Raw genomic sequence first — 15990 nt, 5'->3', positions numbered from 1 at the left:
CCCAAATATGAGTGTAGGATGAGTAGCGCGATCTTGTAGTCTTGTGGTCGTAGGCCGACATATTCCTACACAGCTGTTAATTTAGCCCATACAGCTAATGGCTACTAAGGGACCTACAGTTTATAGTGGAATCCGGACCACATTTTTGCCTAGGTATTAACGAATTGGTCTAATTATCAGGATTGTACTGTGTATAGTCGTAGTACTCACTATTGCGGACGTTAATCCACACCAGGGAGTATCGCATCCACAGTGCATGCCTATAAATATCCACAATTCGTGACCTCCTAGTAATTAGATAACAGGACGACGCCACCGTCCCAGTCTATTATTTACTGTTTACAGCAACCCAAAGCATTTGTCATATTTTTTCAAAGCCTCGTCCACACCACCAGATTTGATTGCAGACAAGATGTAGACTGTTTGCAAATTGTTTGCATACTGTTTGCAAACTGTAGGTACAAGGCTTCACATATATAACTGGTATCTTTAAGATCCTGCTTTGCCCTTTTGTCATATCGCACTAAAATATACTTGAAGAGCCCCTCACAGAATATCCTATCGAAACCAACTGTTCTGTAAAATCTAAATTTTCTTCATTGTTAATCGAAGAATTCCTAACTGTGTAATGAATGTGTGATAGGTAAAATTCAATTTTTTGGCAGTAAAGGTTAGATCCACATGGCTACAAAGCTACGTCACGTTTCGAGATCTATAATTTGTCTCCATCTTCAGGCGAGGAAGAACTTGGAACATGACCTAAACAATGCATACAAACTCCCTGGCTCATCAAATAAATACGAGTAGAGTTTATAGTTAACTAGCAGAGTACCCGTCCTTCGTACGGGGTTGGCATATAAGTATCAAATGCTTATAGCAGTTATGAGTGAGGACATGGTTTAAGAAATTTCGGTTCTTTTTGAAGTTCGTTCGCTACGCTCACTCACCTTTAGGTTGGAGCTCGTTCGCTGCGCTCACTTTCCTTCAGGTTAGCTCGTTCGCTACGCTCACTTGCCTTCGGGTTAGCTCGTTCGCTACGCTCACTCGCCTCCAGGTTGAAGTTCGTTCGCTACGCTCACTCACCTTTTGCTGTTGTCATAAATGTAAAAGAAATAATAGTGCTAGTGCTGAACCCTGTTGGTAATCCTTGTAACTTTTAATGCTATTGAACATCATAGAACAGAACCAACTTGTTTAATTGAAACAGCTGTTAAGATTCATTAATTCCATTTCTCATAAGGTTAACATGGGAAACTCCAGAGCCACTGGGGCGGAGCCCCGAAGGATTTTTTGGGATAAAAATATGCCTATATGTTAATCGGGAATGTGAGCTATCATCATGCCAAATTTCAGCCCGATCCGACCAGTAGATTTTGAGATTAGCTCATACAAACACACACACAGACACCACCTCTTCTTTATAATAGTATAGAATATAGAATAGAATAGAATAGAATATAGAATATAGAATAGATTATTTACACAACATGTAGAGTCTGCTAGTATTTTACTAAATTCAGGTATAAATGCGTGTAGTCTAGCAAAATGAATTGTTTCTGATATTGTCGCTTTATGGCTAATAACTTAGTTAATTACAATTCCTGTCGTCTAATACAAACATAACACAACCAACGCTTCATCGTGGATTGTTTATGTCTTCATTATAAATTTATGTCTCAGAGTGCAATAATAATTTATTATTCAGTCTAGATTATTACAGATCGTCCAGATAATTATGATGAAGTAACATTATGAATTGTGGATGATTTGTTGAGCTGTTGTGTGGGTAACTTTAATGTTCGTTGTCGTATCAAATAGAATATCAAATGAAATATTAAAAGTAATTAAAACTCAATTAAACTATTTAATAAATTTACATTAAAATAATAGGGGAGCTGTGTATGTAATTTAATAATGTATGATTTGAGTGCTCTTTTTCATATGTAAAGTTACTTAATTAATAATATAATAATTAATTAATAATAACTTACCTTCTTTCGTCACTTTTCAGTGGCTTTCATTTTTCACTTTTCAGTTCATTTTCAGACATGATATAAACACTAAAATAGATTTTAAGTTTAGTCTACCTTCAGGATATATAGTCTACATTCGTATGTTTTATTTACGTGTGTTACTTACGCTAATAACAATTATTAACGGATTTTGTAAGGGAATGGTAAACGATAATAAAGTCTTTTTAGTTGTTACTACCCAACGTGTACCTTTTGCTATAAATCATCATTAATTGATTGCCCAATGACAAAAATGGCATCTGGTTCTGGTAACAATCTCACTTAAAATCTAACCAGCGACCTTCATACTTGAAGGCTAGCAATATAACCACTCGGCTACCTAGCAATTCTGTATCTTCAGCAACGTAATATTTTAGTTTTGAGTTAACATAGTGATGAATTTAAATTTGTATAAATTGTGTACTCTATTTTTAATCTCTAAAGTATTTTAAAAGTTAAATTGAGCTCTAGCTGAGAGGTGGAGATTTAAAGAGATTGGAATGGCAAATCAGATTTCTTCGCTGCGACTGTCTGTGCTTAGAAATGCAGATTGAAAAGAACTTTGAGGAACTAAACGGTTGCTCCGATCTATAGCTGGGAACATAACAGATTTCTGAGCTCTCGTAATTACGTCTTTAACAAATCTGTCACCTAGTTATGGAAGAAGAATTAATTTTATGTATCAATACTGGTACACCTTTCAGTAACTAGTAATTGTAAATAATTTGATTCTTGTTTAGAATCAAATCACACTGATGAGTAATGAGTATTCGTAACCTTAACATGGAAAAAACGCCCGTTAAGATAATACAGTTGTATTCGTTTACATAGGTACCTAAAGATTGTTATGCAAAAAAGTTTATCTATAATAATGTTACGAATTCTTTAGATAAAAGTACAAATGTTGGAATTTGATCAATGTTCAATTTTAATCACTCAATTTGCACGCCAATAATCAAGGTAAAAGGGCATACGGATATTTTATAGTGGCCGTATATTTTTAAAAACAAACACGGTTCGTTGATGAAAATGAAGTAGAAATACAATGTTCAATGTATTGGGGGAAAGCAATTTGCTTTAAAACTATTCTCGCTAGTACGGAATGTCCTGCTTCAATAGAACAAAATTGTGATACATTAATCATACATTTTCGATTTAGCCTATTTCATATTAAATACTAGCTGTGTGCCCGTTCTACGCACGGGGATCTTATGCAAGCTTAGCAAAGAAACTTGTATTATAATGTATAATATGGATTTGTTAGCATTACTTTAATATAATTGACTATAATTCTTTCTTCAGATTTAAACACAGAGAAGGGGAAATGTTGAGGCTTAGGAATTACTCAATTTCATCACTAGTTCCGTTTGTGGCATTTCCTGAAAATGTTTAACATAAAAAAAAACTCTTCTTTAAGCTTCTTCTGCGGAAACCTTCTGTAATTGTTTCCTTTATCCTTGCTTTACCCGCAGTATATCCCAACCTACAATGCTCTTCTACGTCTCAATCCAAGTGCTTGTCCACTAACAGGCTAAACGTCGACGTTGGCGTCAATACAGTTGAGTAAACATCGTCAGAATACTAGTGTTGAATACGAAATACTATTCTGGAACACGCTTTACTGTGTAGTAGTGAATGTGAAAAAAGTGAAAGGAAAAATTCTTATTTTTGGCAATTGTTTAGAGCTACTTGGTCCTTTTACACTTTAACAACTACAGTATTTTAAAATGTAATCATGTTATTTAACGGACAAGTTTATAAGCACCGTGAAGAGATCAATACTTTAAATCAACTATGTAGGCCTAGTGGTCATAAAAATGTCTTATTCATTCCTTTTTAAAATAAAGTTCGGTTGAATGAGTGCTTAGGCTTGCTGCTACTGTACAGGGAATGTTACAGAGTGTGTTTTTAGTAAAATAGCAATAGCTTAGGATGGAATTTAAAAAATTGCGAAATTTGATCAAAATATACAGGGTGTCCCGGAACTCTCTACCAATATTTTAGGGCATTGCTCCTGGGTAAGAAACATACCTAAATATCATATTTAAATTGTCCAGAAGTCCTTAGTTACTCACACAGCCGCCATTTTGTTTTTTTCAGTTATTAATTTTTTTTTTAAAGAATGGTTAAACATACGAAATGGAAACTTTGCACAGACATTTATGACAACTAGACAAAGCTACCAAAAAATTATGAAGATTTTTCAAATTCATAAAACAAAATGGCGGCCGTTTAAAATTTTTGTAAAATCAATGGTTTTCGAGTTATTTAAGAAACAACATTTTAAACAGCCGCCATTTGAAAAATCTTCAAAATGTTTTGGTAGCTTTGTCTAGTTGTCATAAATTTTTGTGCAAAGTTTCCATTTCGTATGTTTAACCATTCTTTAGAAAAAAATCAATAACTGAAAAAAATAAAATGGCGGCTGTGTGAGTAACTAAGGACTTCCGGACAATTTAAATATGATATTTAGGTATGTTTCTTACCCGGGAGCAATGCCCTAAAATATTGGTAGAGAGTTCCGGGACACCCTGTATATCCATAAAAAAGTCAATATGTGAATTTTATTTGACGGTGTTTTTAGCCTCTGGAGATCTAAAACGAATTTAACCAAATTGGTACCGGGGTCTTAATATGAGATCTATGGAAGCTTTTACTTTATGTGCAAATATTTATTTGAAAACTAAATTGTCAAGCAAACTGTAGCGATCAGTATGGATTTAATTTTTTTTTAATATAGTTTGAACAAATTTGAACAAGATTTAGAGTTTGAACATGGTAAACCTCTTGAGCTTTAAAGCTCTTCCCGATTGGCTAACTTCCGCCAATAAGCAGAACACAAATCGTTGCTTGCTATTTAGGTCAATGTTTCTACAGTATAAATATTGTTAGGACCACATTATGGTCTCTTCCGTATTTTGATAGTGAAAGTTGTAAGAAGAATTTAGAATGTTTATAACTGTTTTAAAATGTTGCATTGCTATAGTACTACAGTATAAGGAGGGTTCTGTCGTTACAATGTTATTACAGAGAATAACTATTTATTAAACACTAGTGTACCTGTTGCTCGAATTCGAGCAATTGCGAAACATTACAGGCGGTTTCAAGATTATGGAAATACTCACGATCTACACAACAGTTAGATATAATAAAAATCGTTTGTAAATATCTTATCTTTTTTCAAAAAGCTCATCATGTTTTTTTAGTTTTTTTAGTGTAAAAAAAATTATTTCTATTTCTTCTACTTGGTTCAGTTCTATGCCTTTTTCTATGTTTCCATTGTTTGCAAATCGGTATTTCAATGATTGCTCAAGAAATGTAGCACAGTGTTAATTCAGTTTTATTTTTAGCCTATATCAAATTGTCCAGGATTTCTCGCTCTTTTCCATTGTAATAATTACATTAACCCAAGTTTTGTCTACAGATGCAATATGCCAAAGAATATCACCTACGTACAATCTCCAAGAAGTGGTAAAAAAGGCAGAAACCAACCCATACAATAGATATAAGTTAACTCCATAAGAAATAATTTTAAAAGTTACTGTGATATTAGGATTTTCCACTGATTTGGTAATAGAACATTATTGCAAAACATGACACGACGCAGAAGAAAATCTATTTTAAAATCAGAAAAATCCATTGCAAATACTGTACTTCATTTTGAAAAATTCAATAAATCACAATTTAAATATTAACAGCTGTTGCATTAAAAAGTAGTGTAGAATTTTGCATATGGTCATAATGTAAACAAATCTGAAGAGGCAACTTTAAACGCTTCTGGGGCAGAGCCCCAAGGGGATTTACCTCTTTCCTCTTTTGATGGCTCATCTACAGACCAAGACCTTTCTTTAGAGACCCCGACCAAGTTTCTACGCCCAGCCGTTCTCTCAAATTAGCTGTGACAAAACCCCCGTTTTCCTCCATAAGAATAACATGGGATGGGAATTTAAAGGCCACGGAGGCAGAGCCCCAAGGGAATTCACCATGTTTCTCTTTTGATGGCTCATCTACAGACCAAGACCTTTCTTTAGACACCTCTACCGAGTTTCTACGCCCAGCCGTTCTCTCAAAATAGCTGTGACAAAGAAAAACAGTTTCAAATTAATATATAGATTGGTTATTGTTTATTAAGTAGGACATGTGCAATATATTTGTGCTAATTTTGTGGGGACGTAAATTGTATTCCCGGCACGGATATTATAATAAAAAAGTGTGTTAATTCAGTAAATACAGTATATAGTACAAGTACCGTGGACAAAACCATGTGATGATAATTATGTAGCCCAGTAATCAAATCTGTTTATAGGCTTCGCCTTCAATTCTCATCGCTATGCTATACACGTTCACCTTTGTGCTGTGTTTGCATTCTGGATGCGTAGGCCTGATTGATTTAACAAATCCAAGATTTTATATTTAGGCCTACATTGTTTGTTTGTTACATTTGTTTTTTCTAGGTTTTGGTTACATAAACACAACAATGTATGATAATTTATTATTGTATTCGAAAATGATAATGCGGTGCTTTAAAGAATTAAATATACTGATGTTTTCGTTTTTAAATTTTAAACCACTTTTGGTGTTAGTTAATAGAATCATGTTTTTAGATAGTAAAGGACAGTGTAGTTTTATAGACTATTTTATACCTGAACCACAGACTACGGACAATATTACAGTATTATATTGTCTATGCCTGAACATTGATTGATTAAAAATGATCAGAGAAGATAACATATCAAAGAAACCTTAGCTCTGTCCTGCTTAAGTTGTCTGAAGATGTATCAAAACTCTTTAAAGGATTCTAGTTTTTAAACCAAAACTACCGCATCTATTCACTTAACTAAATCTCTTTAAGATTTTTGTAATATCTTTATATATTCGTGTACAAATTGGAAATAATTATACCTTTCAGATATTTACGTAGCTTTAAGCAGCTTATGAGTCAAACTACTTAAAGTTTCTTTCATTAAACATTATTTTATCTATAACTTTATTCGTATTGAATTGCAGCGTTTTAAAGCTGGATGTAAATTTAAAAAAAATACTAAACAATACCCCCGCCGCAGCAAACCTGCCGACTAAGCGAATTTCCAGTTTTCTGAATTGATTTTCAATAAATGTATTTAATTAACATTAGGTTTTATGAGTACATAGGCTTGTTGCTACAGGGAGGGTAAAAAGTGTGTTTAGTAAAATATTAATAACTTAGTACAAAATAAATCAATTTACCAAGTTTGTTTAAGATATATCCATAAACAAGCAAACTACAACATTTTACAATATTCTCCATAAGAATAACATAGGAGTTTTAAAATAAAAAACTTTTTGAATTTTCTCCGTAACCAATTATTGTACAAAAAACTTTAAAATACTAAATTATTTGTTTTTTAAGCTCTTCAAAAAGGTCTGATGATAAATTGGGAAATTTTGTGTTTAGAGGGTCAAAAATAAAAAATAAACTATTTTTACCCATTAAAACCCCCCGTAAAACCCCGTTCCCATGGTCTGATCATGCTGGTTCGCGAACTCATTCAAGTTTATCCCGCTTTACACCTTCAAACCAAATTTCGTCAAAATCGGACAAAAATTACACAAGTTATCGCGTTCACGTACACATATATATAAAAAGTTGAACAAATTGTATTTTTGGCCTCTGGGGACATAACAATGAAAAAGTAAATAGGTCCCGGGCCTAGGTCTTGCCATGCCACCTACGGCAATAGCTACTTCCCTATAGGGAAATTCGCTAAAAACTCAATCTGTGTCAAACTACTTAGTGATTTTCACAGAAAATGTTTCAAAAATTATGCTGAATACTTTTATACATGATTGTAAAAAAGAGGAATATTTCTTGTTTAGATTAGCAGCCCAATGATCAATGACATATTTGATTGTTGACATATTTATCCAATAAATCAACTATTTGACAACAGTATATTATGCGGGATGTTAAGTAACTTATCCAGTAATATCCAGCGCCCAATAAGTATCAATTGGCCTCTCCTCGCTGCCATCAGGACAAGCTGCTCAACAGCTGATCTTGTTTGTTTCAACTATATTGGTTGTTTCGCTCCCATCCCACCCACCGCTGGACGCTCTAGCCATCGATACTTTATTCTAAGCAATCTTTGTACAAAGTAAGCTGTGTGCTGGCTTACAAAGAAAGGCATTGTTAAATTATGTTCGTCTGTTTGGAGAAACGTTCAGTGCGGGAAAATGGTATATGTCTCAACATCAAGTAAATCTTTGTCCAGGATAAATAGTGGTTGAGTTGGGGTAGTTTTTAGGACGGTGGAACTGCTGTTGAAAGATAATTTCAAATTATGCCAATTGCCATCACATTTAGGTATCTTTTAAAGGTTTAGTATAATCTTAAAGTGTCTAAAGCGAAAAATGTCTATGTAAATAACTTCATCCTTTGAGACACTCGATAAAATTACATTAATGGAGAAAACCTACTGCGTGATACAGGTATTAAAGATTCAAGTTATTATCTGATTTTTGTATACTTCACTGTGTGAGTTAATTATATTAAAATAAACAACTTATCACCAGTCCCTTACATTTTGGGAATAATTGAAATTGGGATGAATAATATTGTAAATGCACAATAAGTATAGGCAATATAGAGCGAGTTCTAGTGATAGAGCTCTGTGTTTCGTTGTCCGAGGTCAAGGGTTCAAATCCCGCCAATCACCATTGTATTTTTATGTGATAATGACGCAAACCTGTAAGCTTAGCCTGTAGTAATAAGATAAAGCGGTTCCGGACTACTAGATGTGAAGGTAATGATATAGAGGTATATAATACATTTTTTTAACCTCACGTAACACATTGTCTTTGTATTTAGTGTTTGGTTGGTTGTTGTCTGTTGCAGGAGTTGGGCTCCCAGCCGTTACCCACCATAGTGACAGAAGACCACGCCATGGCTGGTCAAGAACCGCCTAGGCAGCGAGCAGGTAGATTACTACAACTTTGTATCTATTACATTATATTACGATAAGAATTAGTAAAATTCCCGGGCTAAAATTTCAAAGAAGGTTCACAGTTCACATGCTAACAGCGGTTCTAAACACATAAAATATTTGTGGGTGTGCCGGGGATTGAACCTGTTCCCTCATAATCATAAAGATTAACTAATTACGTCACTGGCCCTATTCTTAGGCTAATTACCCTACCATCTGGTTTTGTCACGGGTTTGACAGTTATAAATGGTTATATTAAAAATAATGGTAAAAAACGTTTACTTTCGGCCAGTGAAGTCATTATTTATGTCAACCAACCACACTGTTTCTGTTCTAATATTCGTGATACATTCTTTAAAGAGCTATCTAATACACAGTTGCATACATAAGTAAAATGCGTCTTACGTTTTATGGCTACGTAAGGCTTCTTCCTCCCTTAGTTCCACTTAACTGTTCGATATTACGACAATGATATTGTGCTACTACAGGGCTGTAAAGTCATTTTCAAATTTAACATTATGATAGATATAATACAATATTGAACTACGTTTTGTAACTGAATTTACATTAATGATTTTTACTCTTTATTGTGTACCGTGGATTAATTATAATATAGAATTTTTAATATCCTGCATTAGCCTATATGTTGTTTTACCGTGACTTTTTTATTTGTTTGTGGGGTATAGTTCTTTCACTTCAGTTATTTAAGGCCTTTCATGTCTAGCTTATAATCAAATCCTTGAAATGGTCAGAGAAGGTACTTCGTAATGTGAGCGCGAAACTTCGTGATACTTGGGGCCTTGTACCAAACCCAGGTAGACTTTCATGCTTCGGGAATAGTGATCTGCTGAACGCAATTTTTAGGTATGTTCCTAACCGGTATATGTAGAGTCTGTTTAGGTTGAATATTTATTTCTTGTTATTTTACTGACATAAAACAATATCAACCAAATACGACGTTATATATTCAAACTTACTCACTTAGTGGAATAAACAACGAGTAAAATGTGCGTAAACTTAAGTTAACCTCGAACGAAAGAGACATTTCGGTGAGTTGGTAGCTCAGTCGTTAGTGCGACTGGATTTGAAACGAAAGCCGCGTTTACACCAAAGTCTTCCACTAGTTTTCCACTTGTTAGTTTTCCACCATGTTGTCAACTGAAAGGCGCCTGAAGACAGCGATTTGGAAATATAACTTTATTTGGATGTCGTTGAAAATAGTTATTGTTAAGTGATTAAGTCTGATAATCATAAAAGATAACATCAAGAAAATGACAGGTATACTACTCTAAGGATTTATTTACATATCATTGTAAGATTCACTCTGAAGTATAACAGTAACTTACAAAAATCATCTAATTATTTCGTAGAAGTTCAATTTTTCTAATCGTCAACCAGTGAGGATGAATAATCCACACATTTATGAAGGGTAATCTTTTTACCCAGAATTTTGTTAGAGTTAGAACCAGTGTAGTCAGAGGAGTACAAATTAAATACAACTTATTTCTTTAGGTATTTTTTTTACAAACATACCAACGACGTATTATTTGAATAGATGTAACATCCAAGTATAGACGTTGTGTTTGAGATGATCTGTGAAAGAGACTGTGAAACGTGTTGAAACGTGTGTGCTTCATCGATATTGTTTCCAAGAACTTTTCAATATGATCTTCGTAAAAGGATTGCAAACAGATCTTTCGTGTACTTTCCTCAAGAACATCTTGGGATTCTGTTTATGTAAATGTAATAATAAGATGCGACGCTGTGAACAAATAGTATTTTCTCCTTGTGTCAACAAGTAAGAAAATGCATACTAACTTGAACAGCCAATTGGGTTTGAACCAGCAACCTTCAAGGACGAAGGCGAGCACTCTCCCTCTACTGCCCTGGGTTACCAGTGGTCAGTTTTAGCTGGTGGTATATTACTACAAGGTACCTAACTATGGCGGGAAATGGCAATGCGACAAAGAGTCCAGCAAACCTGGTAGAGATAATTTATAATGTGTGGACGTGGACTGTGTCCTTGGATTAGATATGGAATCATGGTTCATCCGTTGGAACATCCACACTTTCGATTAGTCATCTGTGGTTTAGTCTAGTTAGCTTACAAACGTTTTGTGTAAACGACAACAAAAATTGACATCTTAACGTTAAATAAGAAAAAGGCAATAATTTTAAATATTTTGTTAGTGACGTATGGACCCATTAGAGTAAAAGTAAATAATTATTTACGTTTTAACACTGCGACAAAATGTACTCAATTCCATCAATTGTGGTGTGTTTATCGAAATAGTACGAGATTTATAGGTTGTTTACTAGTTACTGTACGCTGTATAACTTTTAAGGAAAGAGTAGAGAGATGATTTTGTATTAGTTAGTTATTGTACTATCGAGTAGTTTTTATCTGAGATAAGGGAGTTGATTGCTGATATCATTTATGGTTGATGCTATTTTGCATCATCCTTATCACGTTTCCAGTAAAGATAAATTTCATAAACAATTAATTTTCCATCCGTGCACGTTCTTCTCAGTTGCAAATCTTTTCAATAAAATATTTTTCTGTGAAATAAACCATTCACGAAGAACGATTTATAAATTAAACATAGTATGCCAAAATGAAAAGGGAGACACTCTTTATTCTGAGGACTGATAAAGAATGTCAAACAATCTGCATAAAAACGTGTCCGATCTTGCGTCAACTTTGACACAATCAACATTCAGATAAAACAATATTATTTTTATGGTTTATGAATTTTCCTTGCTCATCTTCATGTAACAATTTAACATATAGCTCGACGTGGGCGTATCTAGCCAGTGGCATGATGAGAACAGCTGACTACAGATAATCACTGCCAAATTTGATCACTTGATCTTCCCCTCCCCCAGGTCAAATATCCTTCATCACTGTTCATCATTACCTCTAACATCTGTATAAAATGATCGCTGTCTTAATTGTTTAAACACTTGGGTTTGCTCGAAATCGAGCGTTGTGTGACAACCGCTACTCCTAGTGTGTATTTGAATATTAATAAACCCTCTTTAAATCGGAACGCAAAGAATAGAAATTTTAGGTTGAATGAAAATAGTAATGTTTAATAAACACTATTTAAATCGGAGTGCAAAGAATATAAATTTTAGGTTGAATGAAAATAGTAATGTTTGTCAAGTTTATTCATTCGAAATTCATTTCAAAAGCTGCCTTACTTTTAATTGCAGTCAAATAATTGTAAAATTTCCTTTGACTTTGGACACTACAAGGCTAGGTGCTGTACATAACTAGTGTACAAACGTATAGTTCTAATAGTTCTAAAGAGAATCCGCTAAGTGCAGGATAGCGTAATAAATTAGTAAATCATCATGTACTTTAATAAAGGCAAATGAGTCAATCATTAGTAAGCAAATAAAATGGATTTTCGTTTCGTGCATTCATCTACAAAAAGTAGGGAATGTTTCAAAATAATTTAATAGAGTTTGACTTTTAATTTAAAATACGCGATTAAATTCAAACAATTCATCCTCAACTGGTATTAGTCTAATAAATACGTGTTTCTTATGGAAAAATCTATCTATATATTAATAGGCAAGCATGTTTCTTTAAAACTTTTTTTCTCAGCTCGTGTGCATCGTAGGGAAAATCTACGCATACCCGTGGAAAGCTATTTTCCTGTAGGTGTGCAGAATCCCTTTATAAATTTAAATAGGCTCAAAGATAAGCACAAAAAATAAGTTTAAAAGTTGTAAAAAATTAACATGGATCTTATGCGTTGCTATGCTGGTTACGAAATAACAACGAAATATAAACAGAAAATCAAAACAAATGGAGGAAACTCCAATCACATGTTTTATTTACAGTGTGGGGTGAAAATAGTTAAGTGAGTACATTACATATTTTTGGTCGAGTTTCGACCACTGGACGACCTCTCGTAAATATATAATACATGCTGGAGTGAGTCTATAGTTTTTCATTAACGTCCTTCAGGTCGTTCAGGTTGTACAGTAGTTTGATAGCAGAACTGATAGTGAGACCGGGAAGTAATTAATATTCAGATTCCCCGTAGAAATGTTTGCTAACCAATATTCATGGACATTTCATCCGCCGTGGATACCTCATTTACTGGAAACACGGATCTGTACATGTACAGCAATATCTCCAATGTTGTGTTTATAGTGTTGGATATTCCATTAATTGATGGATTGAATGGTAAATTCTTAACATCTATTTTCCAAGGTTTTCATTAATACAAATGATGAGAAAGATTTCTAGTCTTTTTTGAAAACCCGGCCTGGTTTTGATGTCATTTTTATGTTCGAAAACACCTTAAAATATGCAAATGTCGACTGAATGTTTCTTTTCTACTTTAGGGTAGGCCTACATTTTACCATTTTACAGCATTTGCTCTACGCATGGACATTTTTGTAAGCAGAGACTATAGTCTTTTTGGATGGGTAGTGGTATTCAACGGTAGTAATCTTTATTTTCGAGAGAAATCGCAATTAATGTTCCTCGAAATCGATAGTCTGAATCGCTATTGTCGGATATTTGAATGTGAATAGCATCATTGTGAAATGATGTTTCGCTTGCCAACGAGAACTGATAATCATTTATTCTCCCAATCCTATCAGATATTTAACTTCAGCTACTTATAAATACCATTTACTGTATTTCATATTACAAAATGCACATCTTGTTGATATGAACCAACCAGTTGTTAAGTTGAGAAGACATAATGACAAAATCTTATAGAGTATGCTACCATAATAGGAGCATAGATAAAAGGAGTAGACACTCCTTTTTTGGTGGGAGGGACAGGGAGCTTCCCCTCATAGTCATAACAAACCGCCTAAATATTGTAATCGAAGTATAACTGCAGTATATTGTGATAGGTTCCAAACAACTTCGTTGTAGTGTACTGAGTGATCTAAAACTTTCCACATGCAGCTAAAATTATTCCACTGATAGCAAATTTGCAACTTGTTTATTGCACTACACTGATGTCACCCTCCACCCACCTAATGTTGTTTGTTGTGATCAGTGTTGCCAACCGGGTATTTCTCGCGGCGAGTTACAGTTGGTAGTACTGCCACCATGTGCTCCGCTGCGCCGCGCTTCTAACCTATTTCGTTCAGTGTATTTTGGTCTTTGTCGCGTTGCCGGTAAATAACTCTGGTGTTTTTGTTTTGAAACTTTGCGCCAGTATTGTGCTACAAGTGTGAAAAAGGATGTTGTACTGTTGTAAGTTTTTTTATTGTTCTTGCTTTCTACTAAACATATGTGATAACAACAAGTGTTTCCTTAGAAGTTTGTTTACACGTTTTTGCGTGTTATCAAAGTAGGTATTTTATATTTCTAATGATAAAGTTTTTGCTATCTTGAATTTTATAGTAGGCATTGATAATGTTGTGAGATAACGAATGATTTTGTTTTGGCATAAATCGGATAAAAGTAATAGATACTGTAGTACAGTATCAAACTTATTTAACCAATTAAGTAACATAAACTATCGATATATTTCGCATCTCAATAATCAAAAATCCGCATGTTGTAAAAATTCTAATGTTTAAGGCCAGCTAGCCTGTTTCAATGGACCAAAAGTTGTTGCCAGTATTGTGAAATAGTAGGCCTAATTATTGTAGTTCAATACAGCCATTAACTGAGAGTTCTCAATACAATTTTTTTGGCTGAAAACGACACATTACCACGTAAAAATTAAGGACATCAACGTGTATTGCATAGCCTACCTACAGGATATTTTATGACCCGTCAAATACTTGACAGTTAACGTACATAAAACTTATAATAAACAATATAATCACAAAATAAAATATGTTCTCTTATAATACAATTTTGGCCACAGCTAGCCTTATCAATGGGATGTCTACCGCAGTATCCATAGTCAATGGTTGTATCCTGCACGGCCTACGTGACTCGTCCACACGTGATAAGAATAGCTCTGACAACGCTACTGATAGTTGAAACTTTTATCTCACTAGGTGATGCGGGGGACCTTAAAGTGTTGTAATGCAACGTAATTGCATTTATTTAGTCTGAATTTACGGTTACACATGATCTTCTTCTTGGTTGTTTAGTTACCTTCCCTTTCTTTCTTAAGTTGGGTTATTGATAGAAAATATTGACAGGAGTATTTTGAAGGGATATTAAATTTAGAAACTTAAGACATCCACGTCTTTGAATTGACTGTAACTTAAAGTGGCCAAACGATTTTGATATTAGTGAAGTTAAATTTTATCTTTTTGATTTCCTCATGAATAGAAGAAGGGAGACTTAAAAGATAGTTTTCATTGAATTTTTAGTTAATTTAGGCACGATTAAAATGGTCAGGGGTCTCAATTGAAGATTTTTTCATATTCTAAATAGATAATCAAGTTAACTTTGGAATTGTTATATACTTTTTTCACACAACGTAGGGTCGTTTAAGGACTTTTAATTTTGCTGGGAGTTTTTGTACCTATTTCATTAAAGTTTTCGCAGTGAAAATACACAATTTAGTTACTACTGAAATAAAAGTAGGCCTAGAACTACTTAAAAAAAGAGTACTAAAATATCCTACTGAAATCGATTTTGTAAGCCACCTCTGACAATTCAAATTCAACAGGTTTCCTTAAGTTCAATGTTGAGTGTGATTTACCTCTTTGTCACCGACTTATCAAGTAGTTTATTGCCAGGTCGCCAATTTATCTTGAAATACAGCGTCGTTGCTGCTTCAGTGTAACAAATGGTGTAATACAAGGATCCTTGTTTAAAAATCGCTTCTTTGTCCAATATTAACCTTGAGTAACATCGAAGCCTTGGGTAAACCCGTCTGCTATTGATAAGCGCTCAAGGATCTCGGCATGTTTTTAATCAATATTCCCGCCAAATCGGAATGTTTTTAATCATGTTTCCCGCCAAATTAAACTACGTACTCAGTGATGATCTGTGAAACGTGTGTAGATTTATACAGAGTGTCCCAAAAAGAATGGATAAAAAAATAATCTGGCATAAACACTTTGTTATT

General features: G+C 34.0%; 1 protein-coding gene across 2 annotated transcripts in view; it reads left to right on the top strand.

The window, feature by feature from the left end:
- The window catches only part of LOC128993491 (5'-AMP-activated protein kinase subunit gamma-2-like), a 326963-nt gene that overhangs the window by 75490 nt on the left and 235483 nt on the right, over positions 1–15990 (top strand). For both annotated transcript variants that reach the window (XM_054417433.1, XM_054417434.1), the window contains one exon: positions 8887–8968. In XM_054417433.1, coding sequence (XP_054273408.1) covers positions 8887–8968 — 82 coding nt within the window. The remainder of the gene's footprint in view (positions 1–8886; positions 8969–15990) is intronic.

Source organism: Macrosteles quadrilineatus, unplaced genomic scaffold (genome assembly GCF_028750875.1).
Source record: "Macrosteles quadrilineatus isolate MER2022 unplaced genomic scaffold, UCM_ALF_1.0 Scaffold_4__1_contigs__length_99947679, whole genome shotgun sequence".
NCBI lineage: Eukaryota > Metazoa > Arthropoda > Insecta > Hemiptera > Cicadellidae > Macrosteles > Macrosteles quadrilineatus.
The sequence above is the reverse complement of the archived record's forward strand: the minus strand, read 5'-3'. Positions and strand labels throughout refer to the sequence as shown.